The 20,807-nt window shown below is 39.8% G+C and overlaps 1 protein-coding gene across 2 annotated transcripts in view; it reads left to right on the top strand.

Annotated features, from left to right (window-relative positions):
• The window catches only part of CIT (citron rho-interacting serine/threonine kinase), a 161,247-nt gene that overhangs the window by 3,850 nt on the left and 136,590 nt on the right, over window positions 1-20,807 (top strand). For both annotated transcript variants that reach the window (XM_044658832.1, XM_044658831.1), the window contains exons 2-4: window positions 1,822-1,963; window positions 6,974-7,149; window positions 10,342-10,443. In XM_044658832.1, the coding sequence (XP_044514767.1) occupies window positions 1,822-1,963; window positions 6,974-7,149; window positions 10,342-10,443 (420 nt within the window). The remainder of the gene's footprint in view (window positions 1-1,821; window positions 1,964-6,973; window positions 7,150-10,341; window positions 10,444-20,807) is intronic.

Genomic DNA, 20,807 nt, shown 5'->3' with positions numbered 1-20,807 from the left:
TCTTAACAGTGTTTGTTAATTCATAATATTTGGTCAGACCTGTGATTTCTTTAGTTCAGGTATTTCTAGCGAGGAAACAGATGGATAACTGTTCTGGCACCTAATATATTGTGTTAAGAGAATTGTACTATGAGTCCCAGGCTCAGGCTAACACAGGAAGTATGTGTTACATAAGTGGAATTTGAACCCTTATCTTCCTGAGGCAAACTATTCATTATACTACGTGGACTCCCATTTGGTTTATAAAATTCCTAAATGAACATATTTTGAAAGAATTCAAATTTGTTTTAAAATATTTTATATCATGATAAAAAATTCTCCCCACTTCCAGAGAAGAACTGATGGAGTTTGAATGCACATTGAAGCACACCATTTTTCGCTTTAATTTCTTTGTATGTATGTGTTTTTTGATGTCTTTTTCCCCAACATGACCAATATGGAAATGTTTTACATGATATGACAAATTGTTTACCATCTTAGGGAGCAGGGTGGGGAGGGGAGGAGGAAGAGAGAGAGAAAGACAATTTGAAGTTCGGAATTTTAGAAAACTGTTAAAAATTGTTTTTATGTGTAATTGGGGGGAGGGGAATATTCAAAAGAAAAAAAATTATATCATTTTCCTGATGTGATTGTATCAGGAGAGCCTAGGACAATATTGGAACCTTTGATGTATCATCGTGGTTTATTTTCCAACCTCTTCCACTTTTCCCTCTCCATTGTGTTTTCTGTTTGTAAACAAAATGCATTCTTTTTTTATGTTAATAAATAAGAAAATGCTGTTTTTATACATAAAACTTTCATTTTAATGAGGTTTGTTTAGAGCACTGGAATTTTGATGTCTTCCAAAGCTCTTTAAAAGGAAAAAGCTCATGTTCTTTACCTTCTGTAGGATTGGGCTTCCAAGAAGCTCCTGGCCAAAGGCTGTTAACCCGGGGCCCAGGAACTTGTTTTAAAAAAAAAAAATTGATAACTATATTTCAATATGATTAATTGAAGTCCTGTATCTTATTTTATGCATTTAAAAACATTTTTTTCTGAGATGGAATCCATAGACTTCCCTGCTGTAGGGGTCTGAGGCATGAAAAAAGGTTAAGATCCCCTGCTCCAGGAGGACAAAGTGCCTGAGGCCCAGAGAGTCTTATGGGGTCATAGGCTTAGAATTGGAATGAACCTTCAGGGCCAACCTTCTCCTTTTTGTTGATGAGGTAAACTCAGGCCCAGAGAGGCTAAGAGCCTTTGATCTCAGACAGTAAGTGTGGGGCCGGGATTGGAACCAAGGGCCTCTGCCTCTAAATACAGTTCTCTTTCCAAAGCACTTGGACCAAGCGAGTCAGTGACAGAACCATATCCAAACGCACAAGTACGGTGGCCCCTCCCCCCCCCCCCCCCCCCCGATCATTCTGTTTCTCAGGCTGTCAGATGAAATGGCATCGAGGAGGCCTCCAGGATCTGTCTGTTAGACAAAACAGCCTTTACCACTGCAGAGCTCCAAGGGATGGGTATTGGAGCTCTCAAAGCATGTGGAACGTGGAGTCCAAGGTAAAATGGCACATTCACCACGTGAAGCACCGCCAGAAGTACAGTATGGTCGTGGTGTTTCAGAAAGCCCGCTTTCCTCATCTATAGTTACTTTTCCCATCAGTTGTATTCTTGAGCGTGAGAGCTATTGATGTCTTAAGGCGCAAACCTGCAAGACTGTCCTGTTAGCATGGCACATGCAGCTATCTTTTGTTGGTACTGTGTAATTTACTAGATGGGGATGCTATTGATCCATGCTTTTCGTTATTGACTGGTGCTCCATCTGTTGTTTGCTGTTTTTAGGGTAAAACACCCTTCGTGACTCAACAGCAGATGTCTCCTCTCTCCCGTGAAGGGATACTGGATGCCCTTTTTGTTTTATTTGAAGAATGCAACAATCCTGCCCTAATGAAGATTAAGCATGTGAGAAACTTTGTCAGAAAGTGTAAGTTTGGGGTACTTTTTCTTTCATTAGAATTACTTTCAAAATTGTCCTTCAATTGGTTAATTATTCTTGGTTTTAGAACTGTATTTTCAGTTATTTGGGTTCTGTCTTTATTCACATAATTTTCTCTACCTTCATCCCTCTCTTAGTTATTTTTGTTCTGAAATGGGAGGGTAGGAGTAGGGTGAGAGGAAGAATTTTGTGAGTATCTGGATCTCGGTTCCCTGCTGTTACTCTTGGCAGCCTTTATAAGTTTTGAGCTTTTCATCCACATTTAATCAAGGGCTACTCAGGTCCTCCATGTCTGGCTTGGTGACAGCAAAAGTAATGTGACAGATATAAGCAGCTTCTTAGTGGGGAGTGGGGGGGGTGCCTTTAGCATTTGGCTAATGTAAATATTGAAAGGGTAATATTTAGTCTTCTCTCAAATTATTGGTGTAAACTTCTGGGTTTTTCTAGCTTTTGAACTTATATAGAAATGACAATGGAGGTTGAATAATGGAGAGGGCCCCTAGCTGTGTTGATACTTACCTGCATGTGTGAAAGAACCTATTTGGAAAGGAGGTATTTCTTTGTTATTGGTATTTCTTTCTTTCTTTTTTAAATTCTTACCTTCTGTCTTGGAATCGATACCAAGTGTTGGTTCTAAGGGAGAACAGTGGTAACGTGTAGGCATTTGAGGTTAGGTGGTTTGCCCAGGGTCACACGGCTAGAAAATTTGCCCAGGACCTCTCACTCCCAGACCTGGCTTTCTGACTACTGAGCCATCTAGCTGCCCTACAAGCTTCCTTTCTCTATCTATAAATGTACCACCTGTACATTTATAAATATCCACAGGACATGGGCAAACTAAATAGAAGGTTGTTTGGGGAAGGAAGTCTCTAATAGCTGGGCAAATCCAGGAAAGGCTTCATGGAGAAAGTAGCCTTTGGGTCTCTAAGGAAATCAGAGATTTCAAGAGACAGTAATGGAGGGTGGAGGTAGCATGCGTGTGGTGGCTAGTACACTGAATGTGGGGTCAAGAAGACTTGGGTTCAAATCCCACTTTAGATACTTAGTAGCTGTGTGACCCTGGGAAGTCAGTTGATCCTTTAGGGCTTCAGTCTTCTTATTTGTAAAATGAAGGGGTTGGATCCAGTGACTTCTAAGGTCTCTTTCACCTTGAAGTCTGTGCTCTTTTAAGTGCATTCTAGACGATGGGGCAGTCGGTGCCAGGACATGTAGAACAGCCCATAGGCCAGTTACTCAGTGAGAGGGAGGGAAAACAGATGACTAGGAAATCAGAGAGATCACGCTGTGGTGGGATTAAAATGCCAATCGGAGGAGTTTTTGTGTTATCCTAGAGGTACTAGGGAGCCACTGGAATTTATAGAGTAGAGGTAGCAAGTATAGACCTAGGCTTTAGGCAAAGTTCCTTTGGTATCTTGATGGATATCTGATTGAAGCAGGGAGACCGGTTGGGGCTCTAGACCAGAGAGAATGACAGGAACTTGAACTGGGGTTGTGGTATAAATAAAAGGACATTCCAGAGGTGATGTTAGGGTTGAAATGATAAGATGTGGCAAAAGATTATCTCCGAGGAGTGAGAATGAGCAATTAAGGATGACTCCAAGTCATGTGACCAGGGTGCCTAGAAGGATGGTGGTGCCCTCCTCCATCACTAGTGATGAGGAAATTCAGAAAGAGGTGAGGTTTTGGGGATAAAGCTAGGGAATTTTGTTTGGGGCATGTTGAGATGGAGATGTCTTAAGGTCTCCGAACTCACAAGGCAGTGAGTGATGTGAGATTGTAGCTTAGGCCAGAGATTGGAATTCTTTCTGTATAGAGTAGAGATTATTTGTGATATGATAATTGAACTCAAAGCAGAGGGGTAGAGGACAGAGGACACCTATCCTTGAGCATGCAAATAAGAGGGCATAAAAGTTCAGGATTTTGGTTGGCATTTGGAGCTTCTGGAAAAACCCGATAGTATGTAAAAAAGTTTTCAAGTGTCTAATTATGCTTGGCTTATTTCTAAATATTTTGGCTTATTAATATTAATTGTGTAAAGAATTTTTTTGTGAAAGATGATAAGTTTGGGTAGGTTTATAGGGAAGCCCTCACAATCCTGAAAGCATATTAACTTTGACAAGAGAAGCCATGGACCATTCTCTGAAACTGATAAGAGTCAGTGGGTACAGGCACCAGATCAGCCAAATTCAATTAGATTTAGGTGTTTATAGCTTTGTCCCATAAGTAAGAGCATTTATTATTATGGGCAGGCAATCATAAAATCAGTTCAACCAAAAAAAAATTGTTAAGGACATCCATCTCAGGGAATATAATGTAAAACTCAAATCCTTGATTTGAAGGGATCTTGGGAAGTTAGGATGGCATGGGCTATTTCATGATTTCATGATTATAAATTTCATGATTATAGAAAGGCGAAGCTCTGTCCACAGAAATAACCTCGCCCCTCTTTAATGCCATGTAGATTTGGATTTTACTTATGGAAGTATTGTGTTTTAGTATTTCTGGTACAGTGGTTAACCATGCCTGAAATGTTATATTTCAGAAGAGAGTACTCTGATTCACCGTGAATACAAACTCTTGAGTTATTTTTTTCTACTAGTAGTTGTGTGTTCATTCTGGTACAGGCACATAAACCTGCCTGGTTGTCTTTGTGACTAAGCTTAACCATTTACAGGATGGCTGCCTGGGATGAAAGTTGGAGTTTGTGGATAGTAAAAGGAGTCCTTGGCTCTCCTGAGAGAGACCAGCATGCTTAGGGGATGCAACTTTTGTTTTATTATAAGCTAAACTGACGAGGAAGTAGAATTGGGAGGAGGGGCAGAATCTGTCCCTTCAAACTTTATACCCGATTCCAAGATTCAACAGTTTTTATTTTGAAGTCTCTACTGTTTTGGATTACTTAGATTACTGCTTTCCTTTTTGAATGCATCCAATTGAGAAGTAATCTTGTGATTGTATATTCAGCAGGTGCCTACTTTGTGCTAGCTGGCTTAGCTTATTGTGGCTACTGTTATATAGCGCAAGGCATTACAGATAGGATTTTCTTTTAGGGACCAGTACCAAAGTTTAGGCACATTTTTAGCTTCCAAGGAATGAAAAATTAAAAGAATATAGTGGCATGGGGCATTGGTTTCTAACCTCAGATGAAGACCTAAATCGGGCTCTTTGACAATTTTGACAAAAGGAGAGGCTTGAAGAATCCCTAAAAAAGGTTCAAAGGGGGAATTGAACACATAAGGAAGGCATTTCCAGGGCCATTTTGGTATGGGGCCCCAGTGGTAGGCTCCCTAATTACCCTTCTCATCTTTTCCTTTCTTTGGACTCCAGTTTGAGCAGAGCCTGGAGCCCAGCTGGAGTCTGAGGTGTGACATCTCAGGGGAAGCCCCTCAATCAGTGATGGTGAACCTTTTAAAGATGGAGTGCCAAGCCCTGCTCCCTCCCTCCCCCCCAGACCGAGTGTAGGGGGTGGGGGGCCCACTCACAGGGGAGGGAGAGAGAGCTCCCATTGGCTCCTGGGCAGAGGGGCAGTGGAGAAGGGGAGGGGAGCAGCTCCACCTGAGCCCCTCTGCCTTTCTAGTAACAAACTCTGGGGGCTGGGGGAGGGCAGCTGCGTGTCTGCAGAGAGTGCTCCGTGTGCCGCCTTTGACACTCGTGCCATAGGTTCACCAAACCTGCCCCAGGTGGTACCCACTCCATCATTACCTAAACCCTAGCTACACTGTCTGTTGATTGAAGCTGTTAGAATAGTCAAGTGACAAAGGTCAGGAGCAAAAAGAAGGAAGGCTATTTCTGTGGCTCTGTATGGTGGTTAAGGTTGTGCCTCCATGATTGAAGCGCCAGCTCAGGGATGTTTTTATTTTTTTTTTTTTAAACCCTCACCTTCTATCTTGGAATCAATGCTGTGTATTGGTTCCAAGGCAGAAGAGCAGTAAGGGCTAGGCAATGGGGGTGAAGTGACTTGCCCAGGGTCACACAGCTGGGAAGTATCTAAGGCCAGATTTGAACCTAGGACCTTCCATCTCTAGGTCTGGCTCTCAATCCACTGAGCCACCCAGCTGCCCCCTCAGGGATGTTTTTAATCTCATGATGAAAAACTGGACTCAGAGAAAGAATTAGGAATATCTTTAGGAAAGAGATAAATGTCAGTAAGTAGAGATGTTTGTAAGCCATTTCATATATTGCAAATATCAAATACATCATGGTGGCTTAGAATAAGAGTTTCTTTCTTTTTTTGACTTTGGATTTTGGCAAAAAGAGAAGGAATTATAGAAAATGACTCTGGGGGCGGGGGAGGGAGGTGCGGCTGGGGGTAGCTAGGTGGCTTAGTAGAAAAAGAGCCAGTTGGGAAGTCCTGGGTCCAAATCTGACCTCACATACATCCTAGCTGTGTGTCCCTGGGCAAGTCACTTAATCCCAGTTGCCTATCCCTTACTCCTCTTCTGCCTTGGATCCTATATTTAGTATTGATTCTAAGACAGAAGGTAAGGTTTTTTTTTTTTTTTTAAATGACTCAGGGAGGGTAAAACTTTAATGGATTAAAACTGAGCAAAACAATAGCCCAAGAGGAAGAAAATTCAAAGCAGAGTGAAACACCATGAGATTCAAGCAATGACAGGAAACTGTTTTTTAAGTAATAGTGTTAAAGTGGACAAAATGCTAGCATCAATATTCTATTAAATATTGTGTTGCAGCCTACAGACAGAAAGGGGAAAAAAGCATGATGTGTCTTCCTTTTCTATTTTCTGACTATGTGGAGTTCAAATTATAGCTACCATGGAAACTTCTTTTGAATTCTGGGAACACTTAGTAGTTTTAACATAACATCATACGAAAACACTTTTGTGCTTATTTTATATGCTTTATTTTATTCCTGACTTTGATGAGGAAGTTAAGTGACTATCTCTTGACAGCCTGGAAACACATAATAGCACTTTCTCCTTTATTAAAGAGATATTTGTTTCAATCACCTCACCTAGAAGTAACTTCCTTCTTATGCAGATTCGGAGACCATCACCGAATTACGGGAACTCCAGCCTGCCCTGAAGGACTTTGAAATAAAAAGTCTGGTGGGCTGCGGCCATTTTGCTGATGTGCAGGTGGTGAGGGAAAAAGTCACTGGGGATGTCTATGCCATGAAAGTAATGAAGAAGAGGTCCTTGTTGGCGCAGGAAGAGGTATGAACATTTTTTTCTATTTAGTTTTCTGTTTGGTAACAAAACTTGAAAAGACTTTGATGATTATGCAATGATGGTTCCTGAGGTCAAGCAAACAGATTTTGCCTCATGAGCTAAGATTTAAGTGTAGCTGCCTGGGCCAAAAGCTTTCTCGGTTCTTTAGCTGTTTTCGAGGATCAGAGGTCCACTAGGGTCCTTCGTAACATCCTTCTTGTTTCATTTTGCCATATCATCTCTTTGGCCTTCAGAACAGGGGACATCGTTACAAATGATTCACATAGCCATCTGCTTTAGAGTTAGGTACTGTTTGTTTTTGGCTGTTGGGTGTGTGTGATTTAACAGGCATTTGAGAAGTTAAATATAATTTGTTTTTGTTATGGGGCCAGGTAATCCTGTGCTTGATAGGAAGTTGTATCTTCTCTGTTTTGGTGGTTCTTGTAAACAAAGCTGCTGGCTGTAGACAGATATTTAAATATTTAATTTAAATAAATGAATATGCAGTGTTCCTAGAGAGGTGGCCTTTCCTTCGGCCTTGTCGCCAGGAGGATTGGAAAGTCTCTGGTGTTCAGGTGCTGTTGCAGTTGTAAAGCAAGAAGAAAATGTGATTCCTTTTCTTAAGCTTTTTTAATGATCTTTTTGGGAATGTCAGAAAACCATAAGCAAACATGTAAATAAAATAAACATGAAGATATATCTTCTCAGTCTACTGACTAATGCCTTGTGGAAAAGAAGAATAATTAGTGAATTAATATAGAAGGGCACACATGAATGTAGAATGGTGGCTGGATTGATTCAAGCTGTTGGGATTTGATAGAGGGGGAGAGAACTGGGGAGGGCATTCTAGGTAAGGAGAAGAGCTGGTGTGAAGTTTGGGAGGTGGGAGTAGTGCTTTATGGAGAAGATGTTAAATAGGTTTTCTTGGATTTGGGAGTCATCCATATACAGGTGTTACTTAGCTAACCGAATCCAATGGATGAATTTCTCAAGAGTGAATATAGAAGAGCTGTTTATGTTGAAAAGATGGAGAGGTGTGGGCTTAAATCAGTGGTGTCAAACCCAAATAAAAACACATCCCTGTATACTGCATATTAACTTAGGAAACCACAAATTAACATTAGGTTGTATTTTTATTTATTTTTTGTTAAACATTTCCCACTTACATTTTAATGTACCTTAGGCAACATTCCTGGGCCATGAGTTTGACACCTTTGATGATGGTTTGGTTAGATGGATTTGGAACAGGCTGGTTGGACAGAGACAAATAGTATAGTCATTACTGGTTTGCTATCATCTTGGGGGGTTTTCTTTATTGAATTTTTTATGTTAATGACAATTTCCACATAAGTTTTCCAAAGTCATATGATACTGACTTCCTCCCTTCTTCCCTCCCTCCTCCTAGAGCTGACAAGCAATTCAATCTGGGTTATACATGCAATATTATACAAAACATATCCACATTATTCATTTTTGTAAGTGAATAATCTCATAGAACCAAAACCCCAAAACATATACCCAAATAAACAAATGATAAATCATTTGTTTTCATCTGCATTCCAACTCCAACAGTTCTTTCTCTGGGGATGGATTGTGTTCTTTTTCGTAAGTCCTCAGAATTGTCCTGGGTCATTGTATTGCTATTAGTAGTAAAGTCTATCCCATTTGATCCTTCCACAATATTGCATTTACTGGGTATAGTGATCTCCTGGTTCTACTTATTTCACTCTGCATCAGTTCACGTAGGTCTTTTGGAGGTTTGTTATGAGTGGTGTTTGCTTCAGGGATCTGTGCTGGGCCCTTTTTATTTCATTATCTTGGATAAAGCATAAATGTCATGTTTGTCACATACATTGTTATCACAGAACTAGGAGGGATAGTTAATGTGTTGAATAACTGAGGGCTCCAAGGGATCTTGGAAGGATAGAACATATCTTTTAAAAATATTTGTTTTTTTTTACCAATTACATGTAATTGGGCTATATCTAATACAGTAAAATTTAATGAGGATAAAAGATAAAATTTTACACTGAAGTGATACCAAATATAGCAGTTCTTTTTGTGATAGCAGGGTCTGGAAACAAAGTAGTTCCCCATCTACTGGTCAATAGCTAAATAAATTATGGAGCATGAGGGGGCAGCTGGGTAGCTCAGTGAATTGAGAACCAGGCCTAGAGACGGGAGGTCCTAGGTTCAAATCTGGTCTCAGACACTTCCCAGCTGTGTGACCCTGGGCAAGTCACTTGACCCCCATTGCCTACCCTTACCACTCTTCTGCCTTGGAGCCAATACACAGTATTGACTCTAAGATGGAAGGTAAGGGTTTAAAAAAAAAAAATTATGGAGCATGAGCAGAATGGACTATTATTCCCCTGTAAGAAATAATACATACAGAGAATTCTGAAAAGCTTTGGAAGATTGCTATATTGATGCAGGGTTATGTAGACAGATCTAATGAAACCATATACAATGTGATTCCAGCAGTTTAAATGAAAAGAACAGATGGATGAGAAACTGCACCTCCAACATTGCATTTCTTGTCAGGCTCAGTTGGTGTATTGGCTTCTTTTGTTGAGCTGCTTTTTTCTCTTTTTCAGTTCTGTATTAAAGTGGTGGCTGGCTGGGGAGGGAGAAGGGACTTATTCAGAAATAAAGGTGATGTTAAAAAAAGAAGTGATCAATACATATGAAAATTTCTCTTTAAAAACAGATGCAAAGACTTGGAGTGAGTATTGCTCTTCTGGTGAAGAAGGAAGGAGTAGAGGGCAGTAAATGAAGGTTTAATAGAATAGAAAAGATTGATCAATTATAGTGAGAACCCTGGCAGCCCACCAGTAATGATAGAAAGGCTTCCATGTCCTGGATGTAGTAGGGGTATCCAGTTCCCTTTGTCTTAAAAGAAGTCAGATTACTAGGGTCGGACAAAGACTTAGATGATGGTAAAGATTTGGAGAGAGCCAATGATTTCAAGAAGCTTAGTTCAGAAAAGGAAAAAAGATAGCAGTCAGAAGGAACAGCAAGGCATCATGAGATCAGCTCCAGAGTTGGTCATCTGCTCTACCCCCTTTTATTTTAGGGCAAGGAGATCTTTTTAGAATTCAAGGCTTCTATATGTTCTGGAAAGTAGAGGAACAGCCTTATTATTATTAAGACCATTTTGAGAATGTATTTGCTTAAAAAGTGTTCTTTCCCCTTTAGGTTTCATTTTTCGAAGAAGAACAAAGCATATTATGTCGGAGTACCAGTCCTTGGATCCCTCAGTTACACTGTGCATTTCAGGACAAAGAGAATCTTTATCTGGTGAGTTTAGATTTTATCTTTATCTACTCTGGGGATGGCTAGCCCAGTGACACTTAGACTGAGGCTCTTTATCCATACGTGGCCCTTCCCTGCAAATGAGAGCGTGTTGAGGCCTTGATGTAAAGTGTTGGAATATTATATCAGATTGCAGAATATTCAGGAATCGTGTGACTCTTGGTTAATGGAGATTGCAAGTGGCTCCTCAGTCACCCGAGTCAAGTACTGACACAGGTATGACTAAGTTTAGTCTTCTGTGGATTATTTTATCTGGTTACCATAAGTATGTTTTCTCTGGGGATTACAAACCCTAGTGCAGAACTGAGGGACAGATTTCACATATGAAATGATGACATTCTTGGCATATATAAATCTGAGACTAATAGTGGTGGTTTTAAACATTAAAATTACATGTCAATTTTTTTCTGCGTAGGTTTTTATAAAATTTGAAATAACCACCAATTTTGAGTTATTTTCATGTTTATAGAATTTATTAGATACAAGATGTAACCAAATAATGAAATAGTGTTATTTTATTTTATTGGAATTTAAAGAAAAATTGTTCAGTTTAAGTGAGTAGCTGTGTGTCTCAGTAGATAGAGTGCCAGCCCCAGAGATGGGAGGTCCTGGGTTTGGATCTGGCCTCAGACACTTCTTAGCTATGTGACCCTGAGCAAGTCACTTAACCCTCATTGCCTGATCCTTATTGCTCTTCTGCCTGAGAACCAATAAAGGGTATTTATTCTATGATGGAAGGTTAAGGGCCTTAAAAAGAAATTATTCATTTTAGAGGAAAAAACCAAATTTATTACACATTAAAATATAAAATTATATTTCCACTGTTTTTTTTTTGCTTACATCCAAAAGATATGCTTTTACATCTTTATAATCAATGTGTATGTGCTATTTTATCCCCATCATTTCACAGAATTAGTGGAATATTTTATAGGTCCTTTAGAACTTTCTCTCAGGAACTCTTGCAGTTGAGTTTTTGAGTCGTGAGTTCAGTCCATTTTCTGACTTGGCATTGCCATACCATTCTTGTAATAGCTCTTCTGTAGGTTAGTCCATTTAGAAACAGCCTCATTTAGAGCTATGTAGCTTAGTTAAGACTTAAATAGCTTTATATGAAAAGTTGGCTGCTTAGGAGCTTTGGTTATCCTCCCTAGCAATAATCCCTTTCTTTAATAGATTGTTGCTGTCTGCTTTACAGCTTGTTTCATCCTTTAGTTGTTGAGTTTCTGGTTTTAGCTCTGCAGGGCAGCCTAGAAATTGTTACTGGTTCATATCCCATAAAAAAGTAGGATAAAACTGGATTCTTCTTCTTGAGGCCTGCTTTTCTAGAGACCCATGTAGCATGTTGTAAGAGGGAGAAATTTCTGTATCTGGCCTCAGCTTGAACTTTCATGGGAGATGTTTATCAGGCCTGCAACTTGATATTCTTGGTGATCTAAAAGAAGCATTTTTTCCATTCTTTTTGGAACACACTTTTGACCTGCTTCCAGACTTCTAGAAGAGTACACTGTGATATGGTTGTTAGTCAATGAATATTTATGAAGTACTTACTACATATGAACCAAGGCAGTATGATAGTCATGGCGATATAAAGACAAATTAAATTGTTCCTGCCCTCCGGGAGGTTCCATTCTGTTGGGGCTGGAATCCTGGGGGAAGGGGTTTGACATCCTTTGCATATCTAAGTATAGACATGCTTAATACTAGGGAATTTGAGGAGGAGGTGCTAGTAGCTGGAAAGACCTCTTGTCAGGGGATAGTGGAGCTGAGCTTGGAAGGAAAGTAGGGATTCTCTGAGGCAGAGGGGATGGGATCCCCATGGCAGGGGGATGGCAAGCTGTGTGAGATGCCTCCGGAAGGGACCAGCCAATGGATGAAGGGGAGTAATGCCAAATAGCTTCTGGAATATAATGAGATCCTTTCCAAATAGACTTGGTAGGAAAGTGATATGTTAGCCTTGTGCTTCAGCAATAGCTGTTTGGCAGCTGGATAAAGAATGGATTGCAGAGGGGAGGAACTCAGAGCAGGGAGACAAAGTTTGAAGCTCTTGGGATCTTCCAGGTGAGAGCTGATGAGGGCCTTAGTGAGGGTCAGAATCTGTTGAGTCCAGGAACTTGCTGTGGATGTTGTTGAAGTAAAATTGACAAGAGGGGCACCAAAAGATGGTAGTAGATGGTAGTAGCTGGTAGTGCCCTCAATGGAAATAGAGAAATTTGGAATGCTGGATTCAGAGGAAAGGTGAGTTCTGTTTTGAATTGGAGATACCTATATAGATGATGCCTTGGAGATTGAATTTATAGTAGTAATAGCAGTAACAACTCACATTTAATATTTGAAGCATTTTGCTCACTATTCTGAGGGAGGCAGTACAAATTTTATTATTCCCCCCCTTTAAAAAAACCCTTACCTTCTGTCTTAGTATCAATTCTAAGACAGAAGACTGGTAAGGGCTAGGCAGTTGGGGGTAAGTGACTTGCCCTGGGTCACACAGCTAGGAAGTGTCTGAGGCCAGATTTAAGCCCAGACCCTCCTGACTCTAGGCCTAGCACTTTATCTATTCCCATCAGATTTTTTTTTAATAAAAAGGAATCAGGATCCTGTAGGTAATTAATCAGTAATCATTTAAGTGCCAAGGCACTGTGCTTAGTGCTGGAGATATAAAAGGAGGCAAAAGATAGTCCCTGCCCTCAGAGAATTTACAGTCTGATAGGGAAACAAACACGTAAGCAAATATACACAAAGCAAGCTATATTGAGGATAGATTGGAAATTAATAAAGGGAAAGCATTGGAGTTAAGAGGGGCTGGGAAAAGTTTCTTGTAGAAGATGGGATTTCAGATTGGACTTAAAGGAAGCCAGGGAGGTCAGTAGTCTGAGCAGAGAAGGGAAAGCATCCAGGCATGGGAGACAGCTTCAGAAAATATCAATAGTTGAGAGATGGAGGCTCTTGTTCAAGGAACAGCTAAGAGGCCAGTGCCACAGAATCAAAGAATGTGTTGAGGATATGAGGTATAAGAATACTGCAAGGTGGGGGGTTGGCACTAGATTACTAAGGGGTTTGAATGCCCAAAAAAGACTTTTATTGAGTGTGTGTGTGTGTGTGTGTGACATGACTGGACCCTTTACCTTTAGGAAAATTACTTTGGTGCCTGAATAGAGGATGGACTGGAGTAGGGAGAGAACTGAGTCTGGCAGACCCACTAGCAGCTAACTGTTGCATTGGTCCCGGTGTGAGGCTGGGAGGGCAATGCCAGGGGAGAGAATGGGGTCTATTCAAGAGCTATTGCAGAGGTAAAATTGACAGGCCATGGCAACATCTTGGATATGGGTGAGAGGTAGTGAGGAGTGCAGGATGACTCCTTGTGAGCCTGAGGGACTGAGAAGATGGGAATGGAGGAGGGCTTAAGAGGAGAGAGAGATAATGAGTGCTGTTTTAGTGCCTGCTGGGCATTTAGTTTGAAGGCTGTTGGAAACGTGAGACTGAATTCAGATGAGAAGATGGGGCCACATAGGTAGGTTTGAGAATCATCAGCATAGAGACGGTGCTTGAATCCTCAGGAACTGATGAGGTCACCAAATGCAGCAGTATAGAGGGAGAAGAGAGGAGGACACAGAATGGAACCTTGAGGGACACCTATGGTCAGATGGTGGGATCTGGAGGAGGATCCATTCAAGAAGACAAACCAAATGACTTCTCTTTGGCCACATATCCTTAGAGCCAGGATTAGCATCTGGTTCCCTGTCAGCTTTCTAGGCCAGGCTTTCCATTAGGTCATTATCCAGCTGTCCGTTCCTCTCTGGGATCTCCTCGTGACGGTATTGTCTCTGCTCCAGAGCTGTGGGTGTCTGACCTCTCGTCTGATGCATCAGAGTCTTGGCTTTACTCTTCCCGTCTTCACAGCTGGCCACAACTGGGTCTTTTCTCTGGTTACTGGCATTTTAGGGCACTTGCCCCACAATTTAGGATGCTATCTTGGTGGGCCGTTTTCTTGGAGCATTTTCTTTCCACAGTTTGTAGAATTCTGATGTTGAGATATATTGTACATATTAGCATTCAGAAGTTTTTTCTCGAATAGGCAGTTTATGGGTATTTCGGCTGCCTCAGCACATTCATACTTACGGGTTCAACACACCTACACACCTACACACATATGTCTGTACAGACATGCATGCACACTTGTGCACACAGTAGGCACAGGGCATAGTTACACACAAATAAACACACACATGCAAATCACACGTACAAACATCTCACAGGTACACACATACATGCATGCATATATCTACATAGCCTATATGAGAAAGCTTAGCACAGTGGATTGATTAGTGGATGGAGGATTGGCCTTGAGGCCGGAATGCCATGTCTGGTCCTGCTTCTGATACAACATATATCGGCTGTGGGCACGACGTCTTTGAAGCTCTCTCAGTGTTTACTTGTTTTCTGATTCCTCTATGGTGCCCTGCCCAGTTCAGGAGCACTGTGTCAAGGCAAAAAAACCCAAAACAAAACAGTTCTTGCCCTCGAGGAGAGAACATGCAAACAAATATATGCAAAGTAAGCTATTTTCAGTATAAATAGAAAATTGTCAACAGAGGGAAAGCTCTGAAATTAAGAGGAATTAGGGGAAGGCTTTCTGTAAAAGGTGGACTTTAAGGAAGCCAGAAAAGTCCAAATAAAGAAGAGAGAGCACTCCAGTCATGGGACACTCAGAAAATGCCTGAAGCTGAGAAGATGGAGTGTCTTCTTTGTGGAATAGCCAGGAGGCCAATGCCATTAAATCAGAGTATGTGCTGGGAAATAAAGTGTGAGTAGACTAGAAAGGTGAGAGGGGGCTGGGTTACGAGGGGCTTTGAATGCTAAACAGAGCAGCTGCTGTTTAGTAAGGGATGGGAGTAACATGGTCAAACCTGTGCTTTAAGAAAATTACATTAGTGGCTGAATGGAGGATGGACTGGAGTAGGGGAGCCCTGAGGCAGACAGACCTGTATTCACAGCTATTTCAGTAGTCCAAGTATGAACTGATGAGGGCTTGTGCCAGGAAGGGGCAGTGTCAGAAGAAAGAAGGGAGCATATTTGAGAGATGTCAAAAAGGTAAAATCAACAAGCTTTAGCAATAGATTGGATATGGAGGAGGGAATGGGGAGGGATAGGAAAGAATCTGGTGATTCCTAGGTTGTGAGCCTGAGGGTCTACCTTCAACAGTATGAGGAAAGGTAGGAGAAGGGAGAAGCTTAGGGAGAAAGATAAGTTACATTTTGAACATAATGAGCTCATCTATCTATCTATTTATTTATTTATTTGTTTTTAACCCTTACTTTCCGTCTTGGAGTCAATACTGTGTATTGGCTTCTAGGTGGAAGAGTGGTAAGGGTAGGCAATGGGGGTCAAGTGACTTGCCCAAGGTCACACAGCTGGGAAGTGTCTGAGACCAGATTTGAACCCAGGACCTCCCATCTCTAGGCCTGGCTCTCAATCCACTGAGCTACCCAGCTGCCCCCTGAACGTAATATGTAATATATTATATATAATAATATATAATAATGAGTTTAAGATGTCTTTTTGGACATGCAGTTCAAGATGTCTGAAAGGCAGTTGGAGAAGAGAGCTTGGAGAACAGCAAAGAGAATGGGATATGACAGCTAGATTTGAGAACCATCAGCATAGAGGTGGTAATTGAAATCTATGAGAGCTGATGAGATCACCCAGGACAATAGAATAGAAGGAGAAGAGAAGAGGGCCCAAGACAGAATGCTAAGGGACTTTTACTGTTAGAGGGAATGATCTGGAGGAGGATCTAGGAGGGAGACTGAGGAATGGTCAGATGGGTGCTCTTAGAAAAAAATTGATCAGTCCTTTAAAAAGGAATGCTAAGGTGTATAAGGATTTAGGTTTTCATATGAAAATCCAAACTTTAAAAAACTCAGATAATTTAGGAATGGTTTTTTCTTTATTTAAATATATCCCTCACATAGTACAGTAAGACAGTTAACTAATTTCTTGAGTGAACAGGGTTTGAAGAGTTCATTTGAGTCTTTCTAGGTCTTTCTGAAACCATCCCCTCTATCATTTCTTATAGTACAAAGATATTCCATCACAATCACATAGACAACTTGTTTAACCTTTCCCAATTCATGGTCATCTCCTTGATTTCCAGTTCTTTGCTGCCACAAAAACAGCTTCTCTCTCTCATGTAAGATATAAGATATGATTCTATACCCCAATGAATCTGGCTGTTCTTCCTTCTCTGAGTCAATTCCAATGAGACTTAAGGTGTAAGTATTACTCAACACCCTCATCCTCTCCTCCATTATAATAGTATTCCCCCATTCCTCTTTATGTGATATAATTTACCCCATTTTACTTCTCTCTTCCATTTCTCTTAGTATGATCCTCTTTTTCATCCTAAATTTTTTTTTTACATGTCATCCTAAACAGTTTACTACCACACTATAATTTTGGGGATATATTAACCCTAGATATCGATTGGTATTTGTAATTTGCCACTAATGGTTGGTGGTCATAGACAGGCTCTTGGGTGGAGGTGATCCAGTAGTTGACAATTGGAAAAGATGGATGAGCTTGGTAGTTGAGAAATCAACTAGAGACTGGATATATAAAAAATTCCATTTATTTATAATTATAAGGTTCAGGGAAACAACAAGGAAAAAGAAAGGTTTTATAACTATTATTCCTATACTAAAGCCTTCTAACTAATTCCCCAAAAACCCCACTAAAACTTCCCAAGAAGTGTCTTCTGCGTGGGAAACCCAGAACTATGCCGATCTCCTTAAATCTATCTTAAATATAAAATTTCTAACTATTTAGTCTAGTTATAAGTATTTTTATATTTGTCTTAAAAATCAGTTCAACTTCTCAGTCTTTCTCTCTAGTCTCCAAGTTCAGTTTACTGACAAGATAGTTTTACTCCAGGTTTCACTGTGATTGTATTCTCTTCTACCCCCACTGGTAAGACCAGGGAAACACCTAAGTTTTCTCCTACTCCAGTGATGGCAAACCTATGATACACATGTCAGCACTGACATGTGTAACCATTTTCTTTTTTTTTTTTAAAACCCTCACCTTCTGTCTTGGAGTCAATACTGGGTATTGGTTCTAAGGCAGAAGAGTGGTAAAGGCTAGGCTGTGGGAGTCAAGTGACTTGCCCAGGGTCACACAGCTGGGAAGTGTCTGAGGTAAGATTTGAACCCAGGACCTCCCATCTCTAGGTCTGATTCTCAATGCACTGAGCCCCCCAGCTGTCCCCTATGTGTAGCCATTTTCGATGACACGCGGCCACATGTGGCTGCATACAGAGAAGTCTGGGGCTGCATGCTAAGGATGAAACATTTGCTGTAGTGTAGTGTAGACACTCTTTGCACTCTAGATGGCAATTCTACCTATATTAATTTACCTCCTTTGGTTTATTAAATACAGTTACATATTATAATTATACATTTTTGTTATTTAAACTATAAGTATCGTGAAATTATGTTTTTTTTTCTTGAAGTGACGTATCACCCGAGTTATGCTTGGTTTTTGGGTGAATTTTGACACAAGGAGCTCAAATGGTTGCCCATCACTGTCTATCCTGTCAGTTTTCTCCTTCAAATCTTAATCCGCTCACACTATGGGTTCAAATCAACCGTTATCAGAAATCCTCCATAAACACACAGAGGAAAATCCTTTACCTCCTTTCTCTTGAGAGGCCAATCCCAAGAGTAGCAGTTAACTTCCAACATTCCCAGCAAAGGATCATTGGAAAATCCTTCTAAAGAACCTCCATGGAAATTCCAGTTTGGTTTTAAGGTAACCTCTTCAACACCTCCTTCTTTTAGCTGGAGATCCTTTTATAAGAGACCTTCTTATAATCAACCTTATTTCCTAATAATTCCAATTATCCTAATAACACCCTCTGTTTATATATACTACTTCTTCTAACTATTATATTAATGATGATAATTTTAAAGAGTTATAGATATCATCTTTCCATATAGGAATATAAACAGTTTTATCTTATTGAAGCCCTTACATTTTATGCTTCTTTTGAATTTTGTATCTGGACATCAAATTTTCTGTTTAAGTCTGGTTTTTAGGAATGCTTGGAAATCTGCTGTTTTATTAAATGACCATACTTTCCCCTGAAAGAATGTAGTAAGTTTTGGTGGGTAGGTGATTCTTGGTTGTAAATCCAGTTCCCTTGCCTTCCAGTCCAAGCCTTCTGGTCCTTCATTGAGGAAGCTTCCAGATCCTGTGTAATTCTGACTGGGGCTCCATGATAATTGAATTGGTTCTCTCTGACTGTTTGCAGTATTTTCTCCTTGTACTGGGAGCTCTTAAACTTAGCTGTAACATTCCTGGGAGTTGTCATTTGGGAATTTATTGCATCACCATCAGATACCACAATTTGTTCAACCATTCCCCAATCGATGGACACCCCCACGTTTTCCAAATTTTTGCCACCACAAAGAGTGCGGCTATAAATATTTTTTATTTTTATTTTTTAATTTTAAACCCTTAACTTCTGTGTATTGACTTATAGGTAGAAGAGTGCTAAGGGTAGGCAATGGGGGTCAAGTGACTTGCCCAGGGTCACACAGCTGGGAAGTGTCTGAGGCCGGATTTTAACCTAGGACCTCCCGTCTCTAGGCCTGGCTCTCAATCCACTGAGCTACCCAGCTGCCCCCTATAAATATTTTTGTACAAGCATTTTTCCTTGTTATCTCTTTGGGGTACAAACCCCAGCAGTGGTATAGTTGGATCAAAGGTCAGGCAGTCTTTTAGAGCCCTTTGAGCATAATTCCAAATTATGTTCCAGAATTGAATCAATTAACAACTCCACCAGCAATGCATTAGTGTCCCAATTTTGCCACATCCCCTCCAACATTTATTACTTCACTTTGCTATCAAATTGGCCAGTCTGCTAGGTGTGAGGTAGGGCCTCAGCATTGTTTTGATTTATATTTCTTTAATTATGAGAGATTTAGAACACTTTTTCATGTTCTTATTGATAGTTTTGATTTCTTATCTGAGAAATGCATATTCATATCCCTTGACTATTTGTCTATTGATTGGTTTTTTTTTTTTTTTGTAAATTTGACTTAGTTCCTTATATATTTGAGAAATTAAACCTTTGTCAGGGGTTTTTGTTATAAAGTTTTTCTCCCAATATGTGGCTTCCCTTCTAATTTTGGTTGCATTGGTTTTGTTTGTACAAAACCCTTTTAATTTAATGTAATCAAAATTCATTTTATGATATTCTCTATCTCTTGCTTGGTCTTAAATTCTTTCCTTTCCCATAGATCTGACAGGTATACTACTATTCTATGTTCACCTAATTTATTTATAATTTCCTTCTTTATATTTAAGTCATTTACCCATTCTGAATTTATCTTGGTATAGGGTGTGAGATGTTGATTTAAGCCTAATTTTTCCCATACTGTTTTCCAATTTACCCAACAGTTTTTGTCAAATAGTGGAGTTTTGTCCCAAAAGCTGGGATTTTTGGATTTATCATATACTATCTTGCTGAGGTAATTTACTCCATTAATTAATTAACTAATCCTCCCTACCTTCTCTTAACCAGTACCATATTGTTTTGATGATCACTGCTTTATAGTACAGTTTAAGATTTGGTACTGCTAGGCCCTCATCCTTCACATTTTTTTTTTCATTATTTCCCTGGATATTCTCAATCTTTTGTTCTTCCAAATGAACTTTGTTATAGTTTTTTCTAGTTCGTTAAAAAAGTTTCTTGGTAGTTTCATAGGTATGGCACTGAATTAATATGGGTAGGATTGTAATTTTTATTATATTAACTCATCTTACCCATGAGCAATTAATGTTTTTGCAATTGTTTAGATCTAGTTTTAATTGTGTGGAAAGTGTTTTGAAGTTGTGTTCATATAATTCCTGTGTTTGTCTTGGGAAATAGATTCCTAAATATTTTATATTGTCTTGAATGATTTAAAATGGAATTTCTCTAACTCTTGCTGTTGAGTTGTGTTGGAAATATGTAGAAATGCTTATGATTTATGTGGGTTTATTTTGTATCCTGCAACTTTGCTAAAGTTAATTATTTCCACTAGCTTTTTAGTTAATTCTTTAAGTAGATCATTATATCACCTGCAGAGTGATAGTTTAGTCTTCTCATTGCCTACTTTAATCCCTTCAATTTCTTTTTCTCTCTAATTGCTACTGCTACTGTTTCTAGTACAATGTTAAATAATAGAGGCATCCTTGTTTCACTCCTGATCTTATTGGGAAGGCTTTTAACTTATTCCCATTGTAGATGATACTTGCTGATGGTTTTAAATATATACTGTCTATTATTTTTAGGAAAGGCCCATCTATTC

The sequence above is a fragment of the Gracilinanus agilis genome, chromosome 1, assembly GCF_016433145.1.
Source record: "Gracilinanus agilis isolate LMUSP501 chromosome 1, AgileGrace, whole genome shotgun sequence".
Classification (NCBI taxonomy): Eukaryota; Metazoa; Chordata; class Mammalia; order Didelphimorphia; family Didelphidae; genus Gracilinanus; species Gracilinanus agilis.
Note: the sequence above shows the minus strand (reverse complement) of the source record. Positions and strands in the feature narration are given on the sequence as shown.